The following is a 27,332-nucleotide window of genomic DNA, read 5'->3' as shown; positions in this document are numbered from 1 at the left end:
AGTGCTTGGCACACTCTACTGATCTTTATGATCTAATGATGCTGTCCTATAATCAATGAGAGCAACAAAAGAAACTGGCATTGACAAGATGCCTTACAGTGCATTTTTTGACAGCCAAAGTCCATGTCTGTGCTAATGCAAGCTATTTCTAGAAAAACAGGTAATTTATGGGAAAATGGCAACAAAGCTTATCTCCCTGGTGAAGAAGTCTAGAAAGGTGAGCTAGATCAATGTCAACACTTGGCTGAATGAGTCCAGAATATACTTGTATATTAATTATCCATATTTTCCATCAAAGCCCCATCTTAGAGTAAGAGAGGCTTACTAAAGTGAGTATAGTTTTAACCAACTGTGGAACTTTTTAGAAAGGACTTGTCTGGTTAAGATCAGAGCTTGAATGTACCATATGTACACAAGTGATGCATGCCTGGATTGGCAGCAGCTAACACCATCAGTACACATAGTACTTCTGTCCAGGGGCGTAACTACGAGGCTGCAGGGGTTGCAATTGCAACCGGGCCCCATGCTCCAGGGGGCCTATGCGGCTCCCCTGTACACCTGGATGGGAGGGGCGGCAGGGGCAGCATTTAGAGAAATCTCTGTCCTCCTTTTTCCTCCTTTAGCTGCAGAAGGAAAATGGAGTAGATTGGTTCCTCTGTATGCTGCCCCCACCACTCCTCCTATCCAGTTCACTTGTATTCTGCTGTATTTGGGCCCCTGTGTGCTCCCCTGGTCCTTCCCCCCACTGTGCTCCCTCCCCTCTCCTGTCAGCTGCTGCAGGGGATGTGTCACAATAGACAACCAGGAAGAGGTGAATAAATATGTAATTTAGAAGCTCCTTCCTTTTCTGAATGGACAGAGGCATAGTCAGTGACATTGTAAAAAATAAAATAAAATTATTAAAAAATAATACCATTCAAATACCAAAAAATAAAAACTACTGACACCAGTGGGTGAACTTCCAGGATCACAAAGGTCACACTTGCAACCAGTTCCCTGGCATTCCACCACCGTGGGGAGGCCCCAAGATGGCAGGTAGGAGACCCACTGCAGAACTTGTGAAAGGGTCCCACTGCGGGACCATAATAAAGGGCCCCACAACATGAGTAAAGGGCCCCAGGATCAGTGGGAAGAGCCCCAGGCTTGAAGGGAAGGGCCCCGGCCAGGGTTCCGGGGGGCCATTCATGGTTTCTTGCACCAGGGCCCTGAAGGCTCTAGTTACGCCTCTGCTTCTGTCTTTTCTGGAAAGTACCCTTTTGAAGAAATCTGTGGCAGAAAGCTATTCTACAAGAGGCCCCTGTGTCACTGGGGCTCAAAGGAGGCACACAGGCTGCTTTGCTATAGAACTACTTTAGTCCTACAGCATAGCAGCCAATATGCAATCACAATGTTATAAAAACAACTGTATATCTGATTGTATATCTAGGCAGGTATAAATTGATGATTATTTATTAACACCCATTAACTGCCACAAAGCAATGATTCTGACACCTTGTTTTATCATTGCAGGATTAACTCAAATAACTTTCAAAACCAGCTACTCCTGACTGGCACTGAATTAATTGAGCATAAAGTACATCTAATTACCCTTTTTCAATGTGCACTATGTTCAATAAAGCTTTTTGGAAAAAAAAAAAAAAGTACATCTAAACCCAAGAAGAAAAATATATATTGCTGCTTCCGGTCCTGATATGTAATGACTGTATTTGTTTTCTTTTTTTCAGGCTTTTTGACCTGGTGATCTTGCCAGTATCACACTTCCTGCACTAGGATGACAATGCTTACTCATGGTGCCATACCTTTGAGGAAGCATTCTCACCCTAGACTAGGAAGGGTTTAGGACTACAGACACCTCTTCCTCTCCATAGCAAATAGGGGAGGTATATTATAATTTATGAAGAGAAAACTGGGAACAGTGTTATGTGATAACAATCAGCAAAGTAAGCAAGAAGTAAGCACATGAAGTTGTAAAATCACATGTTTGTTGGCAGGATTCATAGGTATTTTTTTAACCTACCAAAAATATATAACACAAACACAATTCTAAATTGTATATTTAACAGACCAAAGGGAGCAAATATGAGAAAGCCATTGTTTGGCTTTTATAGACTTAACATGATTTAGCAAATGAAAAGTGCATGTGTAGGTACAAGGCCTGTCAATTGCAGTCCATCTTTGATAAAATACTAACAGTATAAGCAAAGAAAAGCCGCCCCTCCAGTGTATACTCTGCAATCTTGTGCTTACTGGCAGGTAACAATTGACAGCCACAAAGGTGAACGCATTTCAGCCAAACTGGCATTATTCATAGTAAACAGGGGCGTAACTACAGGGGTTGCAGGGGTTGCGATTGCAACCGGGCCCAATGCTCCAGGGGGCCCAGAATTGGATAGGGTAGGGGAGGCGGGGGCAGCATGTAGAGAAATCACTGTTCTCCTTTTTCCTCCTGTAGCTGCAGAAAGAAAATGGAGGAGATTGGATCCTCTGATGCTACCCCGCCACTCCTCCTATCCAGTTCACTTGTGTTCTGCTGTCTCTGGGCCCCTGTGTGCTCCCCTGGTCCCCCCCCCCCACTGTGATCCCTCCCCTTTCCTGCCGGCTGCTGCAGGGGATGTGTAACAATAGAGAACCAGGAAGGGGTCGGTAAATATGTAATTTACCAGCTCCTTGCTTCTCTAAATGGACAGAGTCATAGTCAGTGACATAGTAAAAAAATAAAATAAAATGATAAAAAATAATACAATTAAAATACCAAAAAATAAAAACTACTGACACCAGTGGGTGAACTTTCAGGATCGCAAAGGTCACACTTGCAACCGGGCCCTGGCATTCCACCACCATGGGGAGGCCCCAAGATGGCAGGAAGGGGGCCCACTGTAAAACTTGTGAAAGGGACCCGCTGTGGGACCGCAATAAAGGGCCCCGCAAGCGGAGTAAAGGGCCCCAGGATCAGTGGGAAGAGCCCGGGGCTTGAAGGGAAGGGCCCCGGGCCAGGGGTCCGGGGGGGCCCTTCATGGTTTCTTGCACCGGGGCCCTGAAGGTTCTAGTTACGCCTCTGATAGTAAATAAGGCCATTTTCTCTGAAACCCATTGACATTTGTGGCTATCGTTTGTTACCCATCAATAAACACAAGATTGCAGAGGATACACCAGAGTGACAGCTTTTCTTTGCATATATGGATCCCATAATACTGGGAGATAGTATCACCTACTTTCATGTATTTGGAAGTTTTAACAGTAGTCTTTTTTTTGGCAGTTGTTAGAAAAAGAAATGCACTAGTCTAAACTTTTCATACTTAGGCCTCATTAACACAGGGGGTAGGAACTCCCTACCCCATGTGAAGGCCATGCCTAACCGCCCAGGGATGCACAGGTATTCTGTTCATCCTCATGCAACCAGTCACATAGCTGTCAATAGGGACGCAGCAGTTGCACAGACACAGACGCTGCTCTCAATGTGTCATCCGTTCAGGGTACATTCTGGGTTATGCACTGCACTGTATACTACATTAAGGGCAGTGGCTGTATCCATGCAGCTGCTGTGTCCCAATTGACAACTTTGGGACTGCCTGCATGGGGATGCTTGGAACACCTGTGAATCCCCATGCAGGTAAACATGGCCCTCACACGAGGCATGTATTCATATCTCCTGTGCCTTAGGGTTCGTAAGCTTGTACAAGCTGCACATTAATACTGGGGAATTTACACCCAAATACTGGATAAATAAGGTAGATCAGCACATATTTGTTTTACGCACTTATACATATCTGTGAAGCTGGAACTTTCTCTGAGTCCAAGTTGTTTTTGCAAGTTGATATTATTTGGCAGATTTTTAGGGTCATCCAGAAACTGTAAAGTACATAATATCATTATTCAAAAGTAACAGACATTATAAGAATTTGAGAGTTAATATACTTTTGCTGTCTTTCATTGCCCTTACTTACCTTATAGATATCCCCATTCACCCAGTGTTTACATACAAGTGTTTGTATGTTTCCTCCAATCAAGAAGGTGATGAAGACAAAGAGGATCAGTAACCAGGAGAATATGAAGGTCAGATACACCTGCCTGCAGGAGATATGTGCATTAGATTGGTCAGAAAACACTCTTCTGTGCTGTCAGTACTAATGATTTTATTGAATGCTGCGTTTCCTCCCTTATTTTTGTCATTCACAAATCAAAACTTTTTAAAGTAGGTCTTTGAAGGCTACATGAGCAAACTAGTTGTAGCAGTGGCATGTTTTAGCTGTAAGTACTATCCTCAATCTTCTTTCTCTTGCTCTGACTCTTATTCTTTGCTAGTCTATGTACACTCACCCACTGACAGTGGCAGAATCCAATCAAGAAACTTATTTTAAAACCAATGGTAATAAGAGCGCACATTAGGTAGAAATTTTCAGATCGTGGCTTATATTACTATGACATTAGAGTAAGCAAGTTCTTCCACGGCGAATAAGATTGCTACAATGATGACTACTAGGCACTAGAACTGTAGGTCAACCTAGTAAATATAAGGGGCGTCAATTGCAGCCACTAACATGCCCATATGGCATCATAATAGTTTAGGGCCCATTCACACTGATATATTGCAGTAATCTTTGGTAAAATGTGTGTTTACTATTACTAGTACATTACTGTATAATGCAATGAATCCTGGAAAATATTATTTGTGTAAAATGTTAATGTAACTTTAAGATAAGATCAAGATGCTTATGCAGTTAAAGCCAATGTCATCTAATGTTGGGACCTTAGAGATTAATTGGGAAATTTAAATTCTATGTTTTTTTTTTATCTATTTCATATAATTAATAGTGTTCTCTTTTTTTTTTTTGCTTTTCATAGGGTATCTGGATTTGGTCAGTGAAGACCTGACCAGCCCCCATACAACTCTACTGCACTATATCAGTAATCTATGAATGCAGGGGAGGCAGAACAGATTAGTGCTGTGACATCACATATGACCTCACATCTCTTTCACTGTAAACACTGCAAAAAGCATTGCGTTTTAGTGCCTACTACCAGTGCTTCTGTGGAGTGAAGCTCCTGAAGCTGATCAATACACTGAAGCTAATTGGGACCTGTAGAAGCTGCTGGCAGTTGATGAGTAGCTGGCAATTTTTATAACTTAATTCTGGAGGAATCTAATTTTAGAATATCAGAAAAAGTTCCAATAATTTGAATGCTGATACCCGACTGAGTGAATTTTCAAATGACTGGGTCAGAATTTAGTTTTCTTTTTAATTATAGTGTTTATTTAAAGAGTTGGGATCACACACAGTATTAGGGGACTACAACACTACAATAAGCACCGTGTCTGCTCTTCTCTGGGGCTCTATCTGGTTCCCTTGCTGTGAACCTCCAAGAGTAAGGAAGGTGTAAAGTGGAGCTCAACCCAAAAGGAGAAGCTCCACTTGTCTGCCTCCTTTCCCCCTCTGGTGCCACAGATGGCAACTTGTGAGAGGGAAGGGGAAGCGGGTACCTGGTTTTGACAAGTACCCGATCCCACTTCCTTCTGATTTTGCCATGGCAAACTCAGCTGGAAGTTTGGGCCCTCACTGCAGCCGGCACATTGAGAAAGCACAGCGTGACTCTCGAATGCGCAGTCGGAAACCGGCTTTACTGCTGGTTTCTCTTACCCAAGATGGCGGCGCCAGCCCTCGAGAGCCGATTAAAGAATCGGCTTGGGTGAGGACACCGCGGGATCCCTGGACAGGTAAGTGCCCTAATAGTAAAAGTCAGCAGCTATAGTATTTGTAGCTGCTGACTTTTTATTATTTTTTTGAGGGGGGGGGGGGAGGCTGGAACTCCACTTTAACCCAATTGAATGGAATTCTCGTTCATACTTTTCAGCTCATTTATTTGTATGGACAGGTACAATTTACAGAGCAAAGAGGTGTGCAGCCTCAGACTTTGTCCTAGTAAAATTTAGATGGGTTGATATCTATAAAGATTCCATGAACATTATTCTGAATTATAAGATAGTTCTAAAAGATATAATCACATTATATGTCTTATTTTTCTCTATTTTAGTTTAGCCTCCTTCCCCATTGTTACTTCCCCCAGTGTCTGCACCTGATTGCTATGCTTTTTCTTAGATTATCACAAAATATGTGGTTGCTGATACTCAATTTAATGACTGATCGAATTTCTAGATTACTGTGTTGGAATTATGTTTCATTTTACTGACAGCATTTATTTAAAGATTTCAGAATCACACACATTAAAAGAAAGCCAGCTCCATCCCTGCGTCTTCGCCGACTGCTCTCTGGGTTATTCAGTATGTAGAGGCCCCAGACTCCAAAGATCAACCCCAGTGCTGTGCAAGCAACTATCAGGAGAAGGACACAACATAGAACAACTCCAATTATCCACCTGTAAGTAGAAAACATATTCAATACAAACTTATTTAGGGAGTGGTGAATAGATATAGGGAGAGTTACAATATAAACAGTAGGAACAATTATAGGGAGGCTTTGAGCAGAGCTCTTATGGGAGTGGTTAGCTTATGCAATGACATTACAAAACTCGTATTAGGTTAAGGACAAGAACAAGGCAAGTAGCTAATAATAGGATGAATTTGGAAGGTAACATATTATATGTACATTTGCTGCACAAAGTCATTCCCATAATTTAAGCTTTAAAAACAGTTCTACACACCATTGATACATACTGTAAACTGACCACATAACATAAAAACAAAGCAATTTAAAAATATTAATATACAATATAATATATATAATATATGCAAAGCTACTGCATATGGGATCCCGATAAGCACATAAATAGAAGAACAAAAATACGTTTTGAGTACAGGCACACTTCTGTGAAAAAAAGGTTTGTTTTTCACTTTTTAGTTGCAGCTTCCACTTCTATGTAAGCTGATCAGCTAATTATTATAGGGGTGGGGGTGAGAACAGACACAATTTTTAAGGTTGTCAGCAATCAGACTGCATATGAACAGCTGGTATTTTTATTTTTTTTCCTGGGATCTATATTTTTTATTTTGTCTCAAAATTGAAGTTGGGCTATAAGATACAACATGCAGAAAAGTCAACCATGCTGTTCCTCTCGCCACTTCATTTTATTATTTGATTTCTAGCATTTTACATAGAGCCAATATATTATACAGAACATCATGGAACTATTTTTTTAAGAAAACCGTCCCCAAAAAGGACACACACTCTAATGTCCATACCTCACTAAGGCTAGTCGTAGAGGAGTCAGTGTTTTTCGAAAAAAACTGAATGGATCCTCCCATCCACATAGGCGAGGTGGATAGAGGCATCCTCCCTGCTGTATTATTGTATACATTATTATTATTATACAGTATCTCACAAAAGTGAGTACACCCATCACATTTTTGTAAATATTTTATTATATCTTTTCATGTGACAACACGGAAGTTATGACACTTCAGAGACTGGGCTGCAGGGCAGTATTCAAACATGATAACGACCCCAAACACACCTCCAAGATGTCTCCAGGTCTAAACCATATTGAGCATCTGTGGGGTATCCTCAAACAGAAGGTGGAGGAGCGCAAGGTCTCTAACATCCACCAGCTACCTGATGTCGTCATGGAGGAGTGGAAGAGGACTCCAGTGGCAACCTGTGAAGTTCAGGTGAACTCCATGCCCTAGAGGGTTAAGGCAGTGCTGGAAAATAATGGTGTCCACACAAAATATTGACACTTTGGGCCCAATTTGGGCATTTTGACTTAGGGGTGTACTCACTTTTGTTGCCAGCGGTTTAGACATTAATGGCTGTGTGTTGAGTTATTTTGAGGAGACAGCAAATTTACACTGTTATACAAGCTGTACACTCATTACTTTACATTGTAGCAAAGTGTAATTTCTTCAGTGTTGTCACAGTGGGGTCGTTATGTTGGAATACTGACCTGCGGGCCCAGTCTCTGAAGTGTCATAACTTCTGTGTTGTCACATGAAAAGATATAATAAAATATTTACAAAAGGGGTGTACTCACTTCTGTGAGATACTGTATGTATTATTGTATACAGTTGGGACTCCAATTGCCTGCAGTGCTGATCCAACACATATTTTAAAACAAGTCTCATCATGAGAAATTGATCATTAGACCGACTTCTCACGAACAGGAAAGGCCATAGACGGTTCGAAATTTGGCAGTCGCTGATGATACACACGCTGGATAAAGCCAGTCAGCCAGTGTTAGGTTTTTTGGACTGAGTAAAGAAACCATGGCATGCAGAAAGTCATTAAAACACAGGGAGCAAATATTTGAACACTGCCTATGGTTAATGCTCAGGGGAACTGAGAATAAATATGACTGTGAGCTAAGAGGAAGAGGACCTGGCAGAATGCCTTATTGTGACCAGTGGCTCCAAGGATTTTTCCTCTGCTTGTTACTCACTTTATTATTCTGTTTCTTAAAGCAGGATTGACATTACCTGTAATACTCATAGCGTTCTACTTCCTCTCCATACAACCCAGTCTTCTCTTCAAAGGTAAGCAAAGCTGTATTTAAAGGACCGATATACTGATTTATGGGGAAAGTGGATGCATATGATCTAACTTCTGCCTCTGTTTTATTCAAGGCAGCGGCAGCATCTGGAATTAAGAAATATCAGAATAAGGGGATACTATATAAGCATGAACGGTAAATAAAAGAAGTAAAATCGCTTAATCCCATTGGGTTTACAACTCACCACTAATACTTCTAGAAGTCTGTGTGTTCACGAAATTTGGCATGTTGTTCAGAGCTTGAAGTGCCTAAGAGGATGAAAGAGAAAGAGAGGGGGCTAAAGACTGATTTACTAAAAGGGAGGTATGAGAATCGCAGGCAGGGCCTGAGAGGAAGATTAAAGAGAAAAGGAAGAGAGGGAAGTGACAGAATGACACAAAAAAGAAGTCAAAACATGTAGAAGAAAGGCAACAGTGTGATAGAGAAAGCAGAAGAGGAGGAAGATGTCAATGTCATGATGAAATCAAAAAGCTAAGAGCAATTAGTAAGTAATGTTGTACTAGATATACTGTAGGAGAAGCCTGGTAATACTTATGTATTATAAAAATATTCTGCTGAGAGCTGGCATGGGGGAAGGCAAGGATATGCCGAAGATCATTCTGCTCTAAGCAGAGATAGATATATTATCAAGAATCACACAAATAAAACAACCGTCAGCACAGACTCATTTACTGGACGTTTAAAATTACACTTTTCAATCGCAAAACTAGTATGTATCACGCACAGCAGGTGTCAAACAGTACACACTTCATCTTTAATCCACAGCCGTTGTGGCAAGTTTCTGGGCATCCACAGTGCAGGCAGATGGACACCTGGACACTCATACCTGCAACCAATTGAGTGGTGCCCTTACCATATTTTGAGGTTCTATGACGTAAATGGTTTTGCACAACGGAAATGCAATTTTTAATGAGAGTTGTTTTTTAATCGAGGATTCACATGCTATGCAAGTGCACATTTTGTTTTTCTTGACAGTGCTTTTTCAGACCATTCTAAGTCTAAGTGGTTTATCCATAGTGGAAGTGAAGCCTGTCTCAAGGATCCTTTAGGTCACTTTTAATGTTCAATAGTTTTTATTAAAGATTTTACAAAAGAACATATAAAAGTAGGAAATTGGAACAGCCAACAAGCCAAATAAAAAAGGTTATGGCAACCTTGTACAAACATGTCAATAACGTGCAAGAGTGTCCCATACATATGCACCTTTAGGTCACTTATATCCTAGTTTCTTGCTTGTGACTGTTGAATGGATATCGGATCCTGGATAAAGGGTTTGTTACTTTTATTTCATGCATTATCATAAGACATGTGGCTCATGATATCTGATAAATGCTACTGGTCTGTTCCACATATATTTTAAATCAATCTTACAGTATATGTTATTTGATATTATGTGGCTGTTATAATTAACCACTTGCCGACCAGACACGTTGACTGTACTGTGGCAAAGTGGCTCGTTATCGTCTGGCGATACTACCTACGTCACCAGACATTCCCCTCTCTCAGCAGCGCACGCGCCGCGCGCCGCCGGAGGCTCGCTCCCGCTGTATAACGCTGTGATCACCGCTGCTCTTCCCCGATCGTCGGAGATCTAGTGTGGAAATCCGCCCACTTGTGTAAACAAAGCGGGCGGATCTCCTAAGTGACAGGCAGGGACAGATTGCAGGGTTCAGCATAGCTGAACCTGCGATCTGTCCCTGCGTCACTCAGTCACCTCCCCCCACACACGTTAGTAAGCACCAGGCATACATTAACCCCCCCTCTCCAATAAAAATTAACCCCTTCCCTGCCAGTGTCATTTTTACAGTAACAGTGCATATGTATAGCACTGATTACTGTAGTAATGTCACTGGTACCCCCAAAAGTGTCAAAAATGTCAGTCAAGCGTCCGATCTGTCCGACGCAATGTCGCAGTCCCGCAAAAAAAAAATCGCAGATCGCCGCCATTACTCGTTAAAAAAAAACACCAAAAATGACAGAAATCTTTCCCTTAGTTAGTAAACGCAATAACTTTTGCGCAAACCAATCAAAACACACTTATTGTGATTTTTTTTTTACCAAAAATATGTAGCAGAAGACAAATTGACCTAAAATGATAAAAAATGTTGATTTTTCATTTTTTTGGGGGGGAATTTCATATTAAAAAATGTGAAAAATATTGTTATTTTTTCAAAATTGTCGCTTTTTTTTTGTTTATAGGGCAAAAAGTAAAAATCGCACAGGTGATCAAATACCACCAAAAGAAAGCTCTATTAGTGGGGAAAAAAAAGACATCAATTTAATTTGGGTATAGCGTTGCACGACGGCGCAATTGTCCGTTAAATTAATGCAATGAACCGCAAAATATGGCCTGGTCAGGAATGGGGTAAAACCGTCCGGTCATAAAGCGGTTAAAAATACGCTCATTGAGAATTTTTTTGTCAAAGACATGTAGCTAAATACATTTTGGCCTAAATATATGACAAAAATGGAATATATTGGATATTTTTTAACTGTCAAAGTGGAAAAATATTGTTATTTTTTCAAAATTGTCGCTTTTTTTAATTAATATCGCAAAAAATGAAAATCGCACAGGTGATCAAATACCATCAAAATAAAGTACTGTTTGTGGGAAAAAAGGACGCAAATTTCGTTTGGGTATGGCGTTGCATGACCGCGCAATTGTCAGTTAAATTCGCACAGTGCCGAATCGCAAAAAGTGGCCTGGACGTAAGACAGCAAAATCCTCCGGTGGTAAAGTAGTTAATATTCCTCGATTACGGCCTGAGTGTTTAACTTAACCATAGGGCATAATTAAAAGCAAAGCACAGGTCTTTCTGCAATAAGAATTATTTTTTCTTCCCAGTGCTTCTCAAATAGGGAAACAAGGGCAAAATTCAAATTATAGTAGTGCCTAACATTTAGAAGAGCCTTTTAAAGTATTCTCAGATGCGATATACAGTATGTACTGGTATGGGTGCGTACAGACAGTGGTCTCCATTGTGCTTCTTATTTTAAATCATGAGGTGTTCTAAACAAGCGAGCATAAGGTTTTATTGGAAATGTGCACTTTAGTGATCTCCAGGAGCATTCTGTGGAGATCAGTAAGCTGACAGGATATTGGCTTTATCAGGGAGAAGATTACAGTTCCTAGGATGGGGACAATGTTATGGAAACCCAAAGAAAGATTGTGAGTTATTTTTTGGACAGAGACTGATGCGAATGCATCTTTGAATTTGGTATGCACTCAAAACTGATATTTTAGTTATACTTAGAGCCTGGTGGGAGTTAGTTCTTGGCTTTTTATATGTCTTAGATGCTTCAACAGTAAAATCTCGCTGCCATATATCCTGTTGCTGTCCACCTGAGAGTATTGCGTGTTTTGTGCTATCGTGTGTGTGTAGCCACCCTGCCTTAAGCAGCTGTTCCTATTTAAATTGAGTAATGCTAAGCTGAAATCAGTTTAGTTGGATTGAAAATACAGCTTTCTTAAGTCTCTCATAGGGCTCTACTTATTGTCAGTTGCTTACGGCTGCTAGTAGGTGTCATTGGTGACTCTAACAATAGTGTGGGAGACTGCTCTAATCAAAGCAATGAATATTTATCTCTCCCCATCAAACAACTAGATTTATTGGCATTAGTGCAGGCTGGGAGAGGGTATAAATGTTCAGGGAGTCACTTTGGGTGATCAGTTCTGCTCCTGGCCTGGGGGGATTGATGTTGTTGGCTACCAGACTGCCTGAGGAAGCAGACCTCACGGCTGGATCAAGTTCTGGTTTGAAATTGAGCTTGTGTTACATGGGTATTGAGCTACTAGGGAAGAACTGCCAATGTCTTAAGGGGCCAGAGAAGCTGGAATATGAAGCCTGGACCTCACTGGAGCATAGTGTTTTCTCTCCAGGGTGCTGTCAGCTGAATAGACAAGTGCTTTACAGTTAGTAGCTGCATTCAGTGCTGATAGGCTTAAAGGCTCTTCATCTGTGAACACTGTAAATACTTTCCTATTTCCCCTCTTCTGGAGTCTGCAGGTCCATGGGTGTCATGTGCCCTTACCCTGTCTCCCTAGAGTATTGCATGAGAGTAAAAAACTCCAGTTTTCATCTAAAATTGACTGGCACACATCTATAGAGATTGTCTCAGTGTTGCTAAAGACTACACCCTGAGATAAAATGCTAGTCCATCCTGTTCCTAGAGGTCCCACTTGCCATTGGGGGGGGGGGGGGGGCAGAGGTGCTGCACGAGTTTTAGCTATTCCTGTAATATTCTGCATAATATAGAGTACAAATAATGTATAGGGGGAGCTGGGATCTCTCCTAATGTCCACAGAAGACTAGCAGACACAGGAACTTAGTACATAGATATCATCAGTAAAGTAGTGTTAATTGTACTGGTGTGTATAAAGCTTTAGATCATTGTAGATTGATGGGAAAAAGTCCAGCTATAAAAAGATCATTTAATTATTTATGTTTAAAATAACACTTTAAACCTGAACTCCAGGCACAAAGACTTTCATTTTAATATATTCCACAATAGCCACAATGGGGTATATCCACTTTGTGTGCATAAAATTACTTTGCAAACCCAGTCATTACTTTACAAAAAGAACAGTGACTTAATTACTGCACTGCACATAGTCTGTGCAGAAAGCAGATCTATGGGATGGACCAACAGGCTCCACTCACTACAGGCTGCCTGTAGAAAACTACAGGAGGGGGCGGATACAAGACCAGTCACCCTGCACAAGGAGAGAAAGCAGCAGTGACCTGTCTTTATTACAGGAAGCTCCTGCAAAGAGGCAAAGTTTCACAGTGGATTACTGCACAGATCTGAAAGAAATATACAAAGCACACCAAGATTAAGTAAAACTAAAGACAGTGGCGGAACTACCAGGGTCGCGGCAGTCGCACTTGCTTGAGTTCCGCCACTGTGGGGGGCCCGCTGTTCTGTCACTGCGAGGGGAGGGGGCAGTCACTGTTAAAGGAGGGGGCCCCCGTCCGCCTGTTCTGTCACTGCGAGGGGTGGGGGTGGTCAATGCGAGAGGAGGGGGCCGCCCCTGCCCACCCGTTCTGTCAGTGGCTCAGAGCCTGTACTGACACAGTCCCTCCTACCTCACACGGATAGGAGACAGCCAATCTTCTCCTCCCGCCCCTCTCCTGTGTGCACCGTGGGAAGTGTGAATGATCACATTCAGCTGCTTAGCTTCACCCTTCCCGCTGTTCACACAGGAGAGGGGCGGGAGGAGAAGGAGCAGATCGGCTGTCTTCTATCTGTGCGAGATATTGAGGGACTGTCAGTGCAGGCTCTGAATCTGAGCTGTATGAGAGAGACACTTTCAGCTCAGAGTACTGCTGATGGGCATTGATAGGCAGCATTGATGAGCACTGATAAGTGGCACTGATAGGCAGCATTGATGGGCACTGATAGGCAGCATTAATGGGCACTAAGTGGCACTAATAGGTGGCATTGATGAGCACTGATAAGTGGCACTGAAGGGCAGCACTGATAGGCAATACTGATGAGCACTGATAGTTGGCACTGATAGGCAGTATTGATGAGCACTGATTGACGTCATTGATGAGAACCGAACGGCAGCATTGATGAGCACTGATAGGCAGCATTGATGAGCACTAGTAAGTGGAACTGATAGGCAGTGCTAATGGGCACTGGTAGGCGGCATTGATGGCCACTGATAGGCAGCATTGATTGGCACTAATAGGTGGTATTGATGAGCACTGATAAGTGGCACTGATGGGCAGCACTGCTAGGCAATACTGATGAGCACTGATAGGTGCCACTAATAGGCAGTATTGATGAGCATTAATTAGGGTCATTGATGAGCACTGATAGACGGCATTGATGGCACTTATAGGCAGCATTGATAAACACTGATTAGTGGCACTGATAGGAAGCACTGATGGGCACTGATAGGTGGCATTGATGGGCACTGATAGGCAGCATAGATGAGCACTGGTCAGTGGCACTGATAGGCAGCACTGATGGGCACTGATAGGTGGCATTGATGGGCACTGATAGGCAGCATTGATTGGCACCGATAGACGGCATTGATAGGCACTGATAAGTGGAACTGATAGGCTGCATTGATGGGCACTGATAGGCAGCATTGATTGGCACTGATAGGGCTGCATTAATGGGCACTGATAGGCGGCATTGATGAGCACTAAGTAGCACTAATAGGCGGCATTGATGAGCACTAATAAGTGGCACTGATGGGCAGCACTAATAAGCAATACTGATGAGCACTGATAGGTCACACTGATTTGCAGCATTGATGAGCACTGATAGGCAGCATTGATGAGCACTGATAGGTGGCACTGATAGGTAGCATTGATGAGCACTGATCGGTGGCATTGATGAACACTGATAGGCGGCATCGATGAGCACTGATAGGTATTATTGATGAGTACTGATAGGTATCATTGATGAGCACTGGTTGGTGGTATTGATAGGCAGCACTGATGGGCACTGATAGGCAGCATTGTTGAGCACTGATATGCAGCACTGATGAGCACTGATAGGCAGCATTGATGGACACTGATAGGTGGCATTGATGAGCTGTGATAGGCAGCACTGATGGGCATTGATGAGCACTGATAGGCGGCACTGATAGGGGGTATTTATGAGCACTGATTGGTGGTAATGACAGGCAGCACTGATGGCCGGCACTGATAGGTGACATTCATGAGCATTGATAGGCAGCACTAATAGGCACTGATAGGCGGCATTGATGAGCAATGATATATGGCATTCATGAAAACTGATAGGTAGCACTGATGGGGCTGCACTGATAATCAGGACACTGATGCTCAGAGCCATGATTATGAGTGTAAACAATGTATTGACGGTCTTGATTGTAATGGCTCTCCTTTCCTTACACAGACAAAACTGACTAACAAAAAAATCTTTTCCTTTCACTTTGGATAGAGCAAGAAAGGGTTGTAAGCCTTGTGAGGTTTATTTTTGCCATCTGTATCTCATTGGGGAGATTCCCCTTCACTTCCTGTCCCATAGCCGAAACATGAAGTGAGAAAAAATTCCTCTAAATTGAGGGAATCCCTGGTTGTCACAAGGGTCACCAGAAGTAGTGTCCTCATTCAAAGATATCTCCACTATTCCTTTTCTGGAGACAACCCAATATTTTACATTTTCTTTTGCTTTCACTTTCAGTGATATTGATAAACATGACAAATAGAAAGTGTAAATCTCCCTACAGCGATAAAAACCCACCAGGTATTCCAATCTCTCTCTATTCTATCATAAATAAAAAAATACGTTTCACCTTTAGGTAAACTTTAATGTAAGAATATACATTTCTCTTCAATTTAGAAAATATTTGCTTAAAGTGTTACTAAACCCACAACAGTAAAATCAGTGTTATATAACTCCATGGGGAATGGTAGGTATGCTGCTCTCCTCAGAAAGGGAAACTCCAAAACTATAAACACAAAAGAAAGGAGGCACAAGCACCTAGTGCATTACCCTTGGACACCTTCTGTTAGTTTATTGAATGCCTAAAAACATACTCGCAAACATGAAGATTAAAATCGCATAAAACCAATCCACCTCATGTGGAAGGGCATGTCCCTGTATTTAGGACAGCTGACGCATTTCGGGAGGCAAACTCCCTTCTTCAGAGCTGGTCCATCATCTTCAAGGCCTTTTTTTTTTTACTATTTTGAAGCAGAACTAAACCCTCCTACTATTGTTTTTACCAAGGAATCTGCCGTCTTAGCCTCTGTTTGATCTTCAACTGCCATGATGCTGCACGTGTAATTAGTTATGACACCAGCCAGTTCTTCTGTAGGCCCCTTTCACACAGGCGGACCGTTCAGATCCGCCTGTCCGTTTTTCAGGCGGATCTGAACGGATGCCCCATGCATCTCTATGGGGCATTGGATATCAGTGGAGACATGTCCTCTGAGATCCGATCCGTCAAATCTGGACGGATAGAAACCCTATTATCCATCCGTCCAGCGGATCGGATGAGAATGGACAGACGGTGCGTTCCCATCCGATTCCCTCATAGAGAACAGTGGGGAACTGACAGCTATGTCTCCGCACACAGCGTGGAGATAGAGCTGCCATCCGCCTGCTCACTGGGGGACCGGCGGATCGATCCCCCGCTGAGAAAAACGGAGTCCGCCGATAGACTCCCCTGTGTGAAAGGGGCCTTATTGAGGTTTGATACCAGCCATTTGATGGTCTGATCGTTAGGTTGAGGGCACAATCAATGTGACAGTTACATTATTGACATGTGCTAGGGATGTACAGTAACTGTTTTTTGAAACTGTTAAATTGATGGGTATAGTTCTGCTTTAAACAAGTTCAGATCCTCGATTTATAACCAAGCTAATAGTACAGTTGTCAGCTCCCTAGTATCTTGGATATGCAGGTTGCTACACAAACATGAATCAAAAGTTTCATCATGAAGCTTGGTATGCATTGAGAAATTCGTCAGGCATTGTCAATGCTTTGCAAGAATGCAAAACTACAAGGAAAAGAAATCCAGAGCTCTACTAGAACCAGGACCCTCTAAAGCATAATGTAGAGGAACTTGGTTTATGGCTGGATATCCATAGGGTTAGGGACCATAGTGGTGATGGTTTAGCATGGATGGGGCTAGAAAGCATTACTTACCTTTTGAAAGATACCAAGTAGGTTTATCTTCCTAACACTATTTAGTTTTCTTGAAAGTTCACCCAGTGATGGAATCTGTAAGAGAATAGGAAATAATAATTCAAAGAGTGATAAATCACATTGTTTACCCCATTTTACTAACTTAAGCCTCGTACACACGCACCGATTGTTGGCCGACCGATCGGCCGTCTTTTGTCCAGTGTTGTTGTGTTGGTTGAAATGTGCTCTAGACTGCACCCGAATTTTGTCGGCCAACAACAACCAACTGCAGAAGTGATGTCATGTTCTGGTTTACTTTCCGTGTGTTTTTTCTTCTCTGAGCATGCCCAGTCTTGCTCATCTGACTTTTGTCTGCCGAAATCTGTACTGACTGACGAACAATCGGCCGTTCTGGTGACGGCCAACAAAAATTTTATAGCATGCACACCAGATTTTGTTCGGCCGAAAAGTCGCAGTCGGTTGTCGGAATCATACTAACAGCATCATACTAACAAGTCGACAATTGGCCGATCGGACGTTGGCCAAAAATTTACGGCCAACAATCGGTGCGTGTGTACGAGGTTTTAAGGCCTTAAAAATTTTACATGTTTTCCCTCTACTTATCGTTCTACCACCTTGCCACCTATTTTCATGTAAACGTTATTCATGTTTTCTCTGCCCACCAGTTTGCTTCTGCCTTTTTCTTGTTTTTCTTCTCTATGTCCATCATAGTTACAACAGCAAAATGAGAACCTACCTGAGTTTGCCCCAACTGAAAATCCTGGACAATGTTGAGGGCCTCTGCACAGTTCTCACAGTTCTGGTCTGATAGCACTCCCTGTAGAGCCTTTTGGAGGCTGACAAGCTCAGTGTTCAGGTTCTCTTGCCTCGTTTGCATGTCGGCCAGAGTCTTGTTAACATTTAGCAGGATCTGTGCTGTAGCTCCCAAGTCTATGCAGGATATAATACAACAGGCTTTTGAATGAAATGTATAATCTATTTATTAAGGTTTCCTAAACATAAACATTTTTGTATAAAAGTAATTCTGATTGGTTGATAGCAGATTTCCTCAAATATCAGTGGTTCTCATTACTTGCCATGCTACAATTTTTTCACTTTTGTTTTTGCAATAAAAAAAAAACATACGCCCTATCTCCCCATTTCCAACCTCCTACCAGAGATTGTAGCCTGGTGCTATCAGTACTGGTCTGTTATTTTTTTTGAAGAAGCATCCCAAAAACTTTCTTGGTCCCTTTGTTAGACATATCCAAATTAGTTTTAAATTATTTTTGGATAGAGTAGGGGAATGATGAAATATTTGTAGGTTTAGGGCTCTCTCAAACGGACGTTCCGTATGTCCGTAAATCACCCCATCCGTTTGCGGGTGATATACGGACATAATGAATGTCTATGGGATTGCGGATGTCAGCGGATGACCATCCGCTGACATCCGATTTTGGTCCTATCAGTTCTGTTCCGTTTTTTGGAACGGAACAGAACCCTATTTTTGTTCCGTTTAAAAAACGGAACGGACGCAAAATCGGATGTCAGTGGTGTCATCCGCTGACATCCGCAATGCCCATAGACATACATTATGTCCGTATATCATCCGCAAATGGATGGGATGATATACGGACATACGGACCGGATGACACAAGTGTCATCCGTGTCCGTGAAAAAAAAAAAAAAAAAAGTGCCGGAACGGATCGCAATACAGTCCGCTCCGTGTAAAAGAGCCCTTATACTGCTGTCTATCTCACCATTGGGGAATTTCCCCCTCTTTTTTGTTCTGGTGACCATTGTTAAGGAGATACAAAATGATGGGAAATCCAGAATGTCTCCAGAACAAAAGGTAAGGGAAATTGTTCCAGTAGTGACAAATATCTAAGAGGAGATATTCTGTCCCTTCCTATTGTGTTTCAAGAGCAGGAAGTGAAAGGAATTCTCCCTAACAGGACATAAAACAAACTGTCAGGAAATTTCAGTCCCTACTTTATCAAGAAGTAAAAAAAAAAAATGGTTTTGATTATATGTTCAGCCCAAACCCACAAAGTTTTAATTTAATTTCCATTCATACCAGCCGCTGTCTTATAACTTGGCAGCTGGTGTGGTCCAGCAGGATCACCGCACTGTTCTGTTTTTTTAAATTAACCTTCTTAAGTTCAATTGGCCGCCGTGCAATACATGATGGATTGCCTCGTGCTGTGCTGAAAAAAGTACTGCACCGCCAATACGCCACTGCAACTCAGTGGTGAGAACTGGGCACACAGGAGGCAAGGCATTTTGCCTTGTCATGTGGTGGGCCAGCACTGGAATAACTGTTCCATGCAATCCCACCGCACCTGGTGTGAACCGGTCCTTGATGTTGTAGTATTGTGAACTTTACCTTATGCCATTTGAGCTAACAAAGATGTCTTTCAGGCTTTCAGCTGCTCAATAATTTCAACAAGCTTAAGTCCATTTTCTTTTACAACTTTTTAGTTTACAACTTTATTACAAACTGATAAAATAATTCCTTTTTTTCATACTTTTTCTAGAAATGGGAAAAAAACATCCAGGGTGAAAGGAGTTGAGAAAACTCCCTTACTTTCCAGCCGTGGACTGTGAACACCACATTTCCTTTGAAGGGAGGACGTTTGGGACAATTCCATTCTACAATTCAGTGAAATTCACTATTACCCTTATCAGCCATCTTACTACTGTAAAACCAACTGATATGCCTTTTGGACAATGACGGTATCTCTAACAAGGGGCAGCCACATGAACTTAAATTGGACCTGAATTCAAACAGGGAAGATTTCCTATCTTATAGGAAACAAAATAAATACTGATGGTGCCTAAGTAGTACTCTAAAAGATTTACAGTTCCTTTTGCCTGATATTACTCCTAAAATTATGTAACTGTCAGAGCGGGAAGGATGTGGAATTCTCTTCCACAGGCAGTGGTGTCAGCGGGGAGCATCGATAGTTTCAAAAAACTATTAGATGGGCACCTTAAAGACCACAACATACAGGGGTATACAATGTACGGTTAACAGCAAACACACACACATCATAGGTTGAACTGGATGGACTGATGTCTTTTTTCAACCTCACTAACTATGTAACTATGTGACAGTGCACTTTCTGTGTCTAGGCATTAAGGTGTATTAAAGAGGAAGTAAACCCTCCTCTGACACTTTTACCCATAGGTAAGCCTATGATAAGGCTTACCTATAGGTACTGTAAATATCTCCTAAACATGTACCGTTTAGGAGAAATTTACCTTACATGCAGCCAGTGACGTCACTGGCGCATGCGCTCTGAAGGAACGGCCGCTGGTGCCGTTTCTTCAGAGACCCGGGCCGTGACTGTCGGCTCCCGCACGCATGCGCGGGAGTGACGTCACCGCGGCTCCAGCCAATCAGATTGCTGGATGCCGCAATCCCGGAAGACGGGCAACTGGACATGTCGCCCGTCATAGAGGTGAGCGGACGGCACGGCGGGGGCTCGTTCTAAGGTAAGTATTTCATAATGAGCTAGTATGCGATGCATACTAGCTCATTATGTGTTTCTTTCAGCTTGTAAAAAAAAAAAAATTAACTGAGTTTACAACCTCTTTAAGCCTCATTATTATATATTTGAAGTATAAGATCATGTGAAGCACTCATGAGATTTGGAGGGCGATTTGGTGTTTTCAGTACTGTGCAGCTCACTGTTCTCCTTACAGGAGACAAAAGCTGTAATTAGGTACCTGCAGTAACTGCATACTGTGAATCTGTGATTTTCGCACCTCTTATGCTGCTTCTTAAAGAGGAGCTCCATTCATATTTTTAAAAATTTAAAGTACGCAACTACAAAAACTGTATTGTGAAAGGTCTTCTGGGACCTGTGACATGTCCCAGAAGACTGTGGGGAGGGATGGGGGAGAGGAAAACTTCCTCACCGACTGCCCAGCCAGTCGATTGGGAGCAGGTACTTGTCAAAACCAAGCACCCCCTTAAAAAAAAAAAAAGTGCCATTTCTTAAAGAGGAGTGGGGAAGTAGGCCTTAAAGGGGAACTTTCCCTTTTGGGTAAAGCTCCTCAAGTATTGACATGAGGCATCAACCCCCTATCTTTTTGAAAAGGCAGGCTATACAGAGTGACACAGAATAAGGCATGATAAACCTGGCCATATATGGTTGGAAATTCGTCTGATTCAGCAGGGACCTGCCACAATTCAGTCCATGTATGGGGCAGGGTGGCTGTCTACTGATTGACTTCTGTACAACCACCATTTTGGGAAAACGTCTGCTCGATCACCACTGCTGGTGCTGACCAGTGTATTCTAAAGGTAGGGAAGTTTACCCTTTATCAGAATACAAAGGCACAGCGGGATGATTCCCCCATCCACATCAAATGTGTAGATGGATGAGTTTTTTTTTTTTCTTTCATCCTCCTGAATAAAAAAGAAAATCATCTATGGGCTGCGTAAATCAGTATTGGGGAAAAGATCAGTAGCAGGGAGTCCATACCGGTGACTAATCCTTTGCCATTTACTTGGCTTTTTTGGGCACAGCTTTACCAGTTCAGGTCCTTATTAGGAAAAATTTTATAAAGTTCATAAATAGTGAATTAGTGATCCCAAACCTGCGAATGGTATAAAAGAATCTTGATTGATGAACTTCCCAAAGAATAAGTTGCAGATTGTTTGCCACTTTCTTAAAAAAATGCTCTAATTTCGCTCATACCTTTTGCTGTCTGTAGTGCCTCTTCAAGTAGCGGGCGAATCTCATTATTGATCTTCTCATTCACAGTGCGATTGATGGTGGGACGAAAGCCTGTGAACATACAAGACAAAGAGCAATCTAATCATTCTCCACAAATTGCGCTTCTGATCTATCCCAGGATAAGTCAGCCACTGGCTGGCGGCTTTAAAGGAGAAGCGCACAGATCATTGTGTGTGATCTTAGTTTCAAATGGCTAATTGCTGTATTGGTCCTAGAGATAAGCTGAGCGCTTGTAGCCGGTGGTTTCTTTTATTGGGATAACATAATTGTTCTTTACAGACAAAGCACACAGCTGTTAGAAGCTTGTACAATCCCTCTTCAAGGGGCTGATTCAAGTGCTTTCTTCAAATGAACACTTAAACAAGAAACCTGGAAGGATTGAAGAGAGCCGCACTTCATCTGGAATGTATTTGTTGCGGATATAAAATGATTCACTGGCAGCATTCAGCTTGAGAAGTGAGTGTCATGGCTTGATTCATTGTATTTGCCAGATATGAAAACCAGGAGAACAGTGCATGCATAATATATGCTGGATATACCAGCAAAAACATAAATTAGAGCTGGATTATAGGCCGTTGAGGTGTTCAGTGACCACAGAAAGAGATTAGGTTGTAAACTAAGTGCTTTAATAGTGATCGCCCTGTAAATATTGAAATTTACTTTAAATACCCTTATAATGGACAAATAAATCTTAAAGTACACATTAAGGCAATAGTATGCTATCCTTACTCTGCACAGCAGTATGAGGAGAATGCTAAAGGAATAAAAAGCAGAAAATTGTGTTAAAAGCTATAGCTACTGAAGTCACAGAATGGCTAAATAAAACCATTTCACAATGTAAAACACTTTATCCCAAAAGGAAAAAGCTGTTACTGTAACTGCTCAAAAGAAAAGTATGGGAATTCAAAATAACAAATATACATACTCACCAAGGTGGATGCAGTATTGGTCTGATGCTGCATCTGTTCACATGCCACCTCTAAGACTGGGAACTGAGTGATCAAAGACCACTGATTGCTCCGTTTTTGGTCTTCAGTTAACAGTGACCATCAATCAACGACTCTCTACTCTGCCCCTCTAGCGCTCACTGGAGCGCCGGGCTGTGGAGGGGCAGGAGCAGCTAGCTCAGGCTCAGCAGTGAGCTGAGAGGCGGAGCTAGCTGCCGGACAGGCATCTGTGTGGATCCCGACATTAAAGTTGGGATCCTTCCAGAGTCTGGACCGGCTGCTTGGTGTCAGCTGACCGTGGACTTTGGCATGCTGTTGGCTGAATACTGGTTACAGGAGTGCCGAATCAAGTGCACTCCTGTGACCCACAGGAGAAGTAGAGCCAAAGGAGCCAGGTTGATGATCTGACAATTCTTTACTGCAGTTATGCCATAAAGCCTGGCCACATCCTTGCCAACAGGCTGCGATTAGACAGTCAAGGAGAGCAGACTACCAACAAAGTAATCACTCTGCTATATCCTCCTGTCAACATGTTCCTTTGTCAGCAGATGTTTTCTGCAGCACATCTGGTTTGCTCCTAGTTCTACTCCCTCTTCAGTGCTGTTGGGCAAATAATGATAAGGGGCTATTACTAAGTCAAACTCTAGTAGTTAGGTTAGTTTTATTTGAAAATAAATTTAATGATTTTTGAATACAGAATGAATAAACAGCTGGATCAGATTGTGCTGTTTTATAACTGTCTTCAGTTAAACTTTAAAGAAACTTCACTTAAGCAGAAGTATGGCCAAAGCTCTTGGTCAGGGTTCATCCAGATTCCTGATTGACATCTGGTTTAGGCTCTCAGTGGTGCACTGAGGGTCCAAGCCAAGCACTCCTGCCCCTTGCAAATCCCAGAACTTCAGTGAGCTCTGAAGGGGCAGAGCAAAGAGCTGGTGACTGACAGTCACTGCTCTCTGCTCATTGAAGACTGAAGACAGAAAATGGAGCGATCAGCGGTCATGTAATCACTCAGTTCCCGATCTTAGAGCTGGTAGAGGCAACTGCAGCATCGGATCAATGCTGCAGCCATCTAAGTGAGTATGAGTGTTTTTTTTATATCCTGCACTTCTTTTTTAATATGTACTGTATATCTAAAATGGACTAATACATGACCACTGTAAGCCTTATTAAACCAGAGCACAGCTTCAGTAATATACAGCAATCTATAAAAATGTTTTTACTACAGATCAGTAAAATCTGAATGCTGATTGGTTGGTATGGGTTACTTCACTTTTAGCATATGTTTTGTATTCCTACAAAACAATGGGAGCAGGAAAAAAATAGGTAAAGAAACCCTGCTCACCCGGCGCTCTAAAACTCAATAAAAAGTTTAAAATGTAGACAATACAAAGATGTAAGTTGCTGCTATTAACCACTTTACCTCTGCTCACAGTAATATTACTGCGGCAGAGTGGCTCGTTATCGTCTGACGACGTAGTACTACGTCGTCAGACACTCCCCCTTCTGGGCGGCGCTTGCGCGCCGCCGGAGGCTCGCTCCCGCTGTTTTCATTCACAGCGGGAGTCGGGCCAGGGGAGGAGCAGCGGCGATCGCCGCTGCTCTTACCCGATCGTCGGGGATCGAGTCTGGAGATCCGCCCGCTGTGTGTAAACACAGCGGGCGGATCTCCATAGTGACAGGGAGTGACAGATCGGACTGTTCAGCATAGCTGGACATCCGATCTGTCCATGACTCACTCAGTCACCTCCCCCCCTACACGTCAGTAAGCACCAGGCATACATTAACCCCTCCCTCTCCAATAAAATTAACCCCTTCCCTGCCAGTGTCATTTTTACAGTAACAGTGCATATATATAGCACTGATTACTGCAGTAATGTCACTGGTACCCCCAAAAGTGTCAAAAATGTCAGTCAAGGGTCCGATCTGTCCGCCGCAATGTCGCAGTCCCGCAAAAAAAATCGCAGATCGCCGCCATTACGCGTTAAAAAAAAAACACCAAAAATGACAGAAATCTTTCCCTTTGTTAGTAAACGCAATAACTTTTGCGCAAACCAATCAAAATACGCTTATTGCGATTTTTTTTACCAAACATAGGTAGCAGAAAACAAATTGGCCAAAAATTTTTAAAAAAATTGTTTTTTACATCTTTTTTGGGGAGAATTTCATATAAAAAAATGTTAAAAATATTGTTATTTTTTCAAAATAAATGCTCTTTTTTTGTTTATAGCGCAAAAAGTAAAAATCGCACAGGTGATCAAATACCACCAAAAGAAAGCTCTGTTTGTGGGAAAAAAAGGACGTAAATTTCGTTTGGGTACGGCGTCGCACGACCGCGCAATTGTCAGTTGAAGTCGCACAGCGCCGAATCGCAAAAAGTGGCCTGGACGGAAGACAGCAAAATCCTCCGGTGGTAAAGTGGTTAAAGGGAGAATCAAACATAAACAAGGTGTATCCACTAGGTGATGAAAAGTTTAAAGGCTTCACCATAGACACACCAGATTGTGCACCACCACATATATGTCTCTATATGTAGAAGAAATAAATATATATATATATAAAATTCTAAAGTGGGTAAAATCAAGGTTATGCACTAAGTCCAAATAAAAGGTGACACTCCAAACGATGCAGATCCTCAGTCGTTGTGTATTTAAAACACCAAATGAGAAGGAACCTCCACCTCACCGCCGTGCACCCCTATGGTAATAAACTCATCGAAAGGGTAATCAATGCAAGCCAAATGATGCCGTCATAGCCAATGGATCATCAGGTCCCCTCTAGACACTGGATACAGGATAGACTGCACTGCAAATGCCCCAAAAGTGCTTCCAAAGCCTTGTGACCACTGGATAGGATACTCTCCTCACATTGGACCAATCATTTCTTAGATGTGGTGGTTGCATTCGTTTTCTTTTTAAGATGTTTTTGCGTTTATTCTCACCTGGTGAAAGTAAACTTCTGAAGTTCTCCCTCCGCTATGAGCAAAGAGCCATGACTAGAAGGGAGAGCTTGTTCCTCTGAAAAACAATAGACTTACTGGCTGCATCACCAGGTGAAAATAAAGGCAAAAAAATCTTAAAAAGAAAACTAATGCAACCACCACATCTAAGACATGATTGGTCCAATGTGAGGAGAGTATCCTATCCAGTGGTCACAAGGCTTTGGAAGCACTTTTGGGGCATTTGCAGTGCAGTCTATCCTGTATCCAGTGTCTAGAGGGGACCTGATGATCCATTGGCTACGACGGCATCATTTGGCTTGCATTGATTACCCATCCGGTGAGTTTATTATCATAGGGGTGCACGGCGGTGAGGTGGAGGTTCCTTCTCATTTGGTGTTTTAAATACACAACGACTAAGGATCTGCATCGTTTGAAGTGTCACCTTTTATTTGGACTTAGTGCATAAACTTGATTTTACCCACTTTAGAATTTTATATATATATATATATATATATATATATATATATATTTATTTCTTCTACATATAGAGACATATATGTGGTGGTGCACAATCTATGTGATGGTATATGTTTTTTTAGCGCTGCTAGTGTGTCTATGGTGAAGCCTTTAAACTTTTCATCACCTAGTGGATACACCTTGTTTATCTTTGTTTTGTATTCTTGTTTGTGTCACCTATTCCTCATATGGATAAACTAGATAGGTAGACCACACATGGAAAATATGATGCTTCCCTTATGAGTTGGAGAGTTTTCCTGCTTCTATAAGAGCTGTGCTGGTGTGATGTAGAGGAAAAGGTAGACACGGAGAAAAGGGGAGCCGTGTAGCAGAGAGCATATCATTTGCATATATTATTAATTTCCCTGTCAAAGCAAGAAAAGTAGGAAATGTATTGATTGGTTAAATTTGGTCATATATTGATAAACTTCCCCACTTCATATAAAACACATATATAACCCCCCCCCCCCCACTCTGTAATGAGCAAAAAAACTCTGCTGCTTGTCAGGACCCCATTAATGTGATTCTGCCGGGTGCACAGCTATTTTGACCACGAATTGATATGTTGATAAGATGAGTGAATTCATCCCTTTTCTCACATGTAAACAATCCCTCAACCCAAACTAGGGGCTCTCAGGCAATTTGTGGGATTTAAAAATTATGAAATTTTCTATCATGCTGTATTCGGGTCATATCCTTTTAATGGTTCCCATTACAATCTCAAATTGGCACTTTGTGGCTCAAGCAAAATATGTAGAGCACTTTTGCCTACACTAGTACAAATTATAGCCTTACACATGTGCCATTAACATGTGTGACCGGGCTTTTGTAGTAAATCGATATTGATATTCCCTATAATTATTTATCCAAGTCATCATGGTATAGTTAGTAGTAGTTACATTCACAGTCTAATACAGCTGGAATTGTTCTGTAATTCTGAAGACATGTTACCACCCACCCAAGGGGCTTCCTTAGTTCTCAAAACCAATATGATTTGAGGAAGCCACTTAGATTAACAAAAAAAACATTTTCAACATTACAAAATATATATATATACTGTATATATATATA

General features: G+C 42.0%; 1 protein-coding gene across 2 annotated transcripts in view; it reads right to left on the bottom strand.

Moving 5' to 3' along the window:
* PROM2 (prominin 2) overlaps positions 1-27,332 on the bottom strand; it is a 127,820-nt gene that overhangs the window by 59,142 nt on the left and 41,346 nt on the right. For both annotated transcript variants that reach the window (XM_082253152.1, XM_082253153.1), the window contains exons 6-13: positions 21,822-21,911; positions 17,870-18,063; positions 17,134-17,208; positions 8,684-8,747; positions 8,426-8,585; positions 6,220-6,372; positions 3,945-4,068; positions 3,758-3,849 (exon numbers count right to left, since the gene is read on the bottom strand). In XM_082253152.1, the coding sequence (XP_082109278.1) occupies positions 3,758-3,849; positions 3,945-4,068; positions 6,220-6,372; positions 8,426-8,585; positions 8,684-8,747; positions 17,134-17,208; positions 17,870-18,063; positions 21,822-21,911 (952 nt within the window). The remainder of the gene's footprint in view (positions 1-3,757; positions 3,850-3,944; positions 4,069-6,219; positions 6,373-8,425; positions 8,586-8,683; positions 8,748-17,133; positions 17,209-17,869; positions 18,064-21,821; positions 21,912-27,332) is intronic.

The sequence above is a fragment of the Pelophylax lessonae genome (assembly GCF_965119305.1).
Source record: "Pelophylax lessonae genome assembly, chromosome: 4".
NCBI lineage: Eukaryota > Metazoa > Chordata > Amphibia > Anura > Ranidae > Pelophylax > Pelophylax lessonae.
The sequence above is the reverse complement of the archived record's forward strand: the minus strand, read 5'-3'. Positions and strand labels throughout refer to the sequence as shown.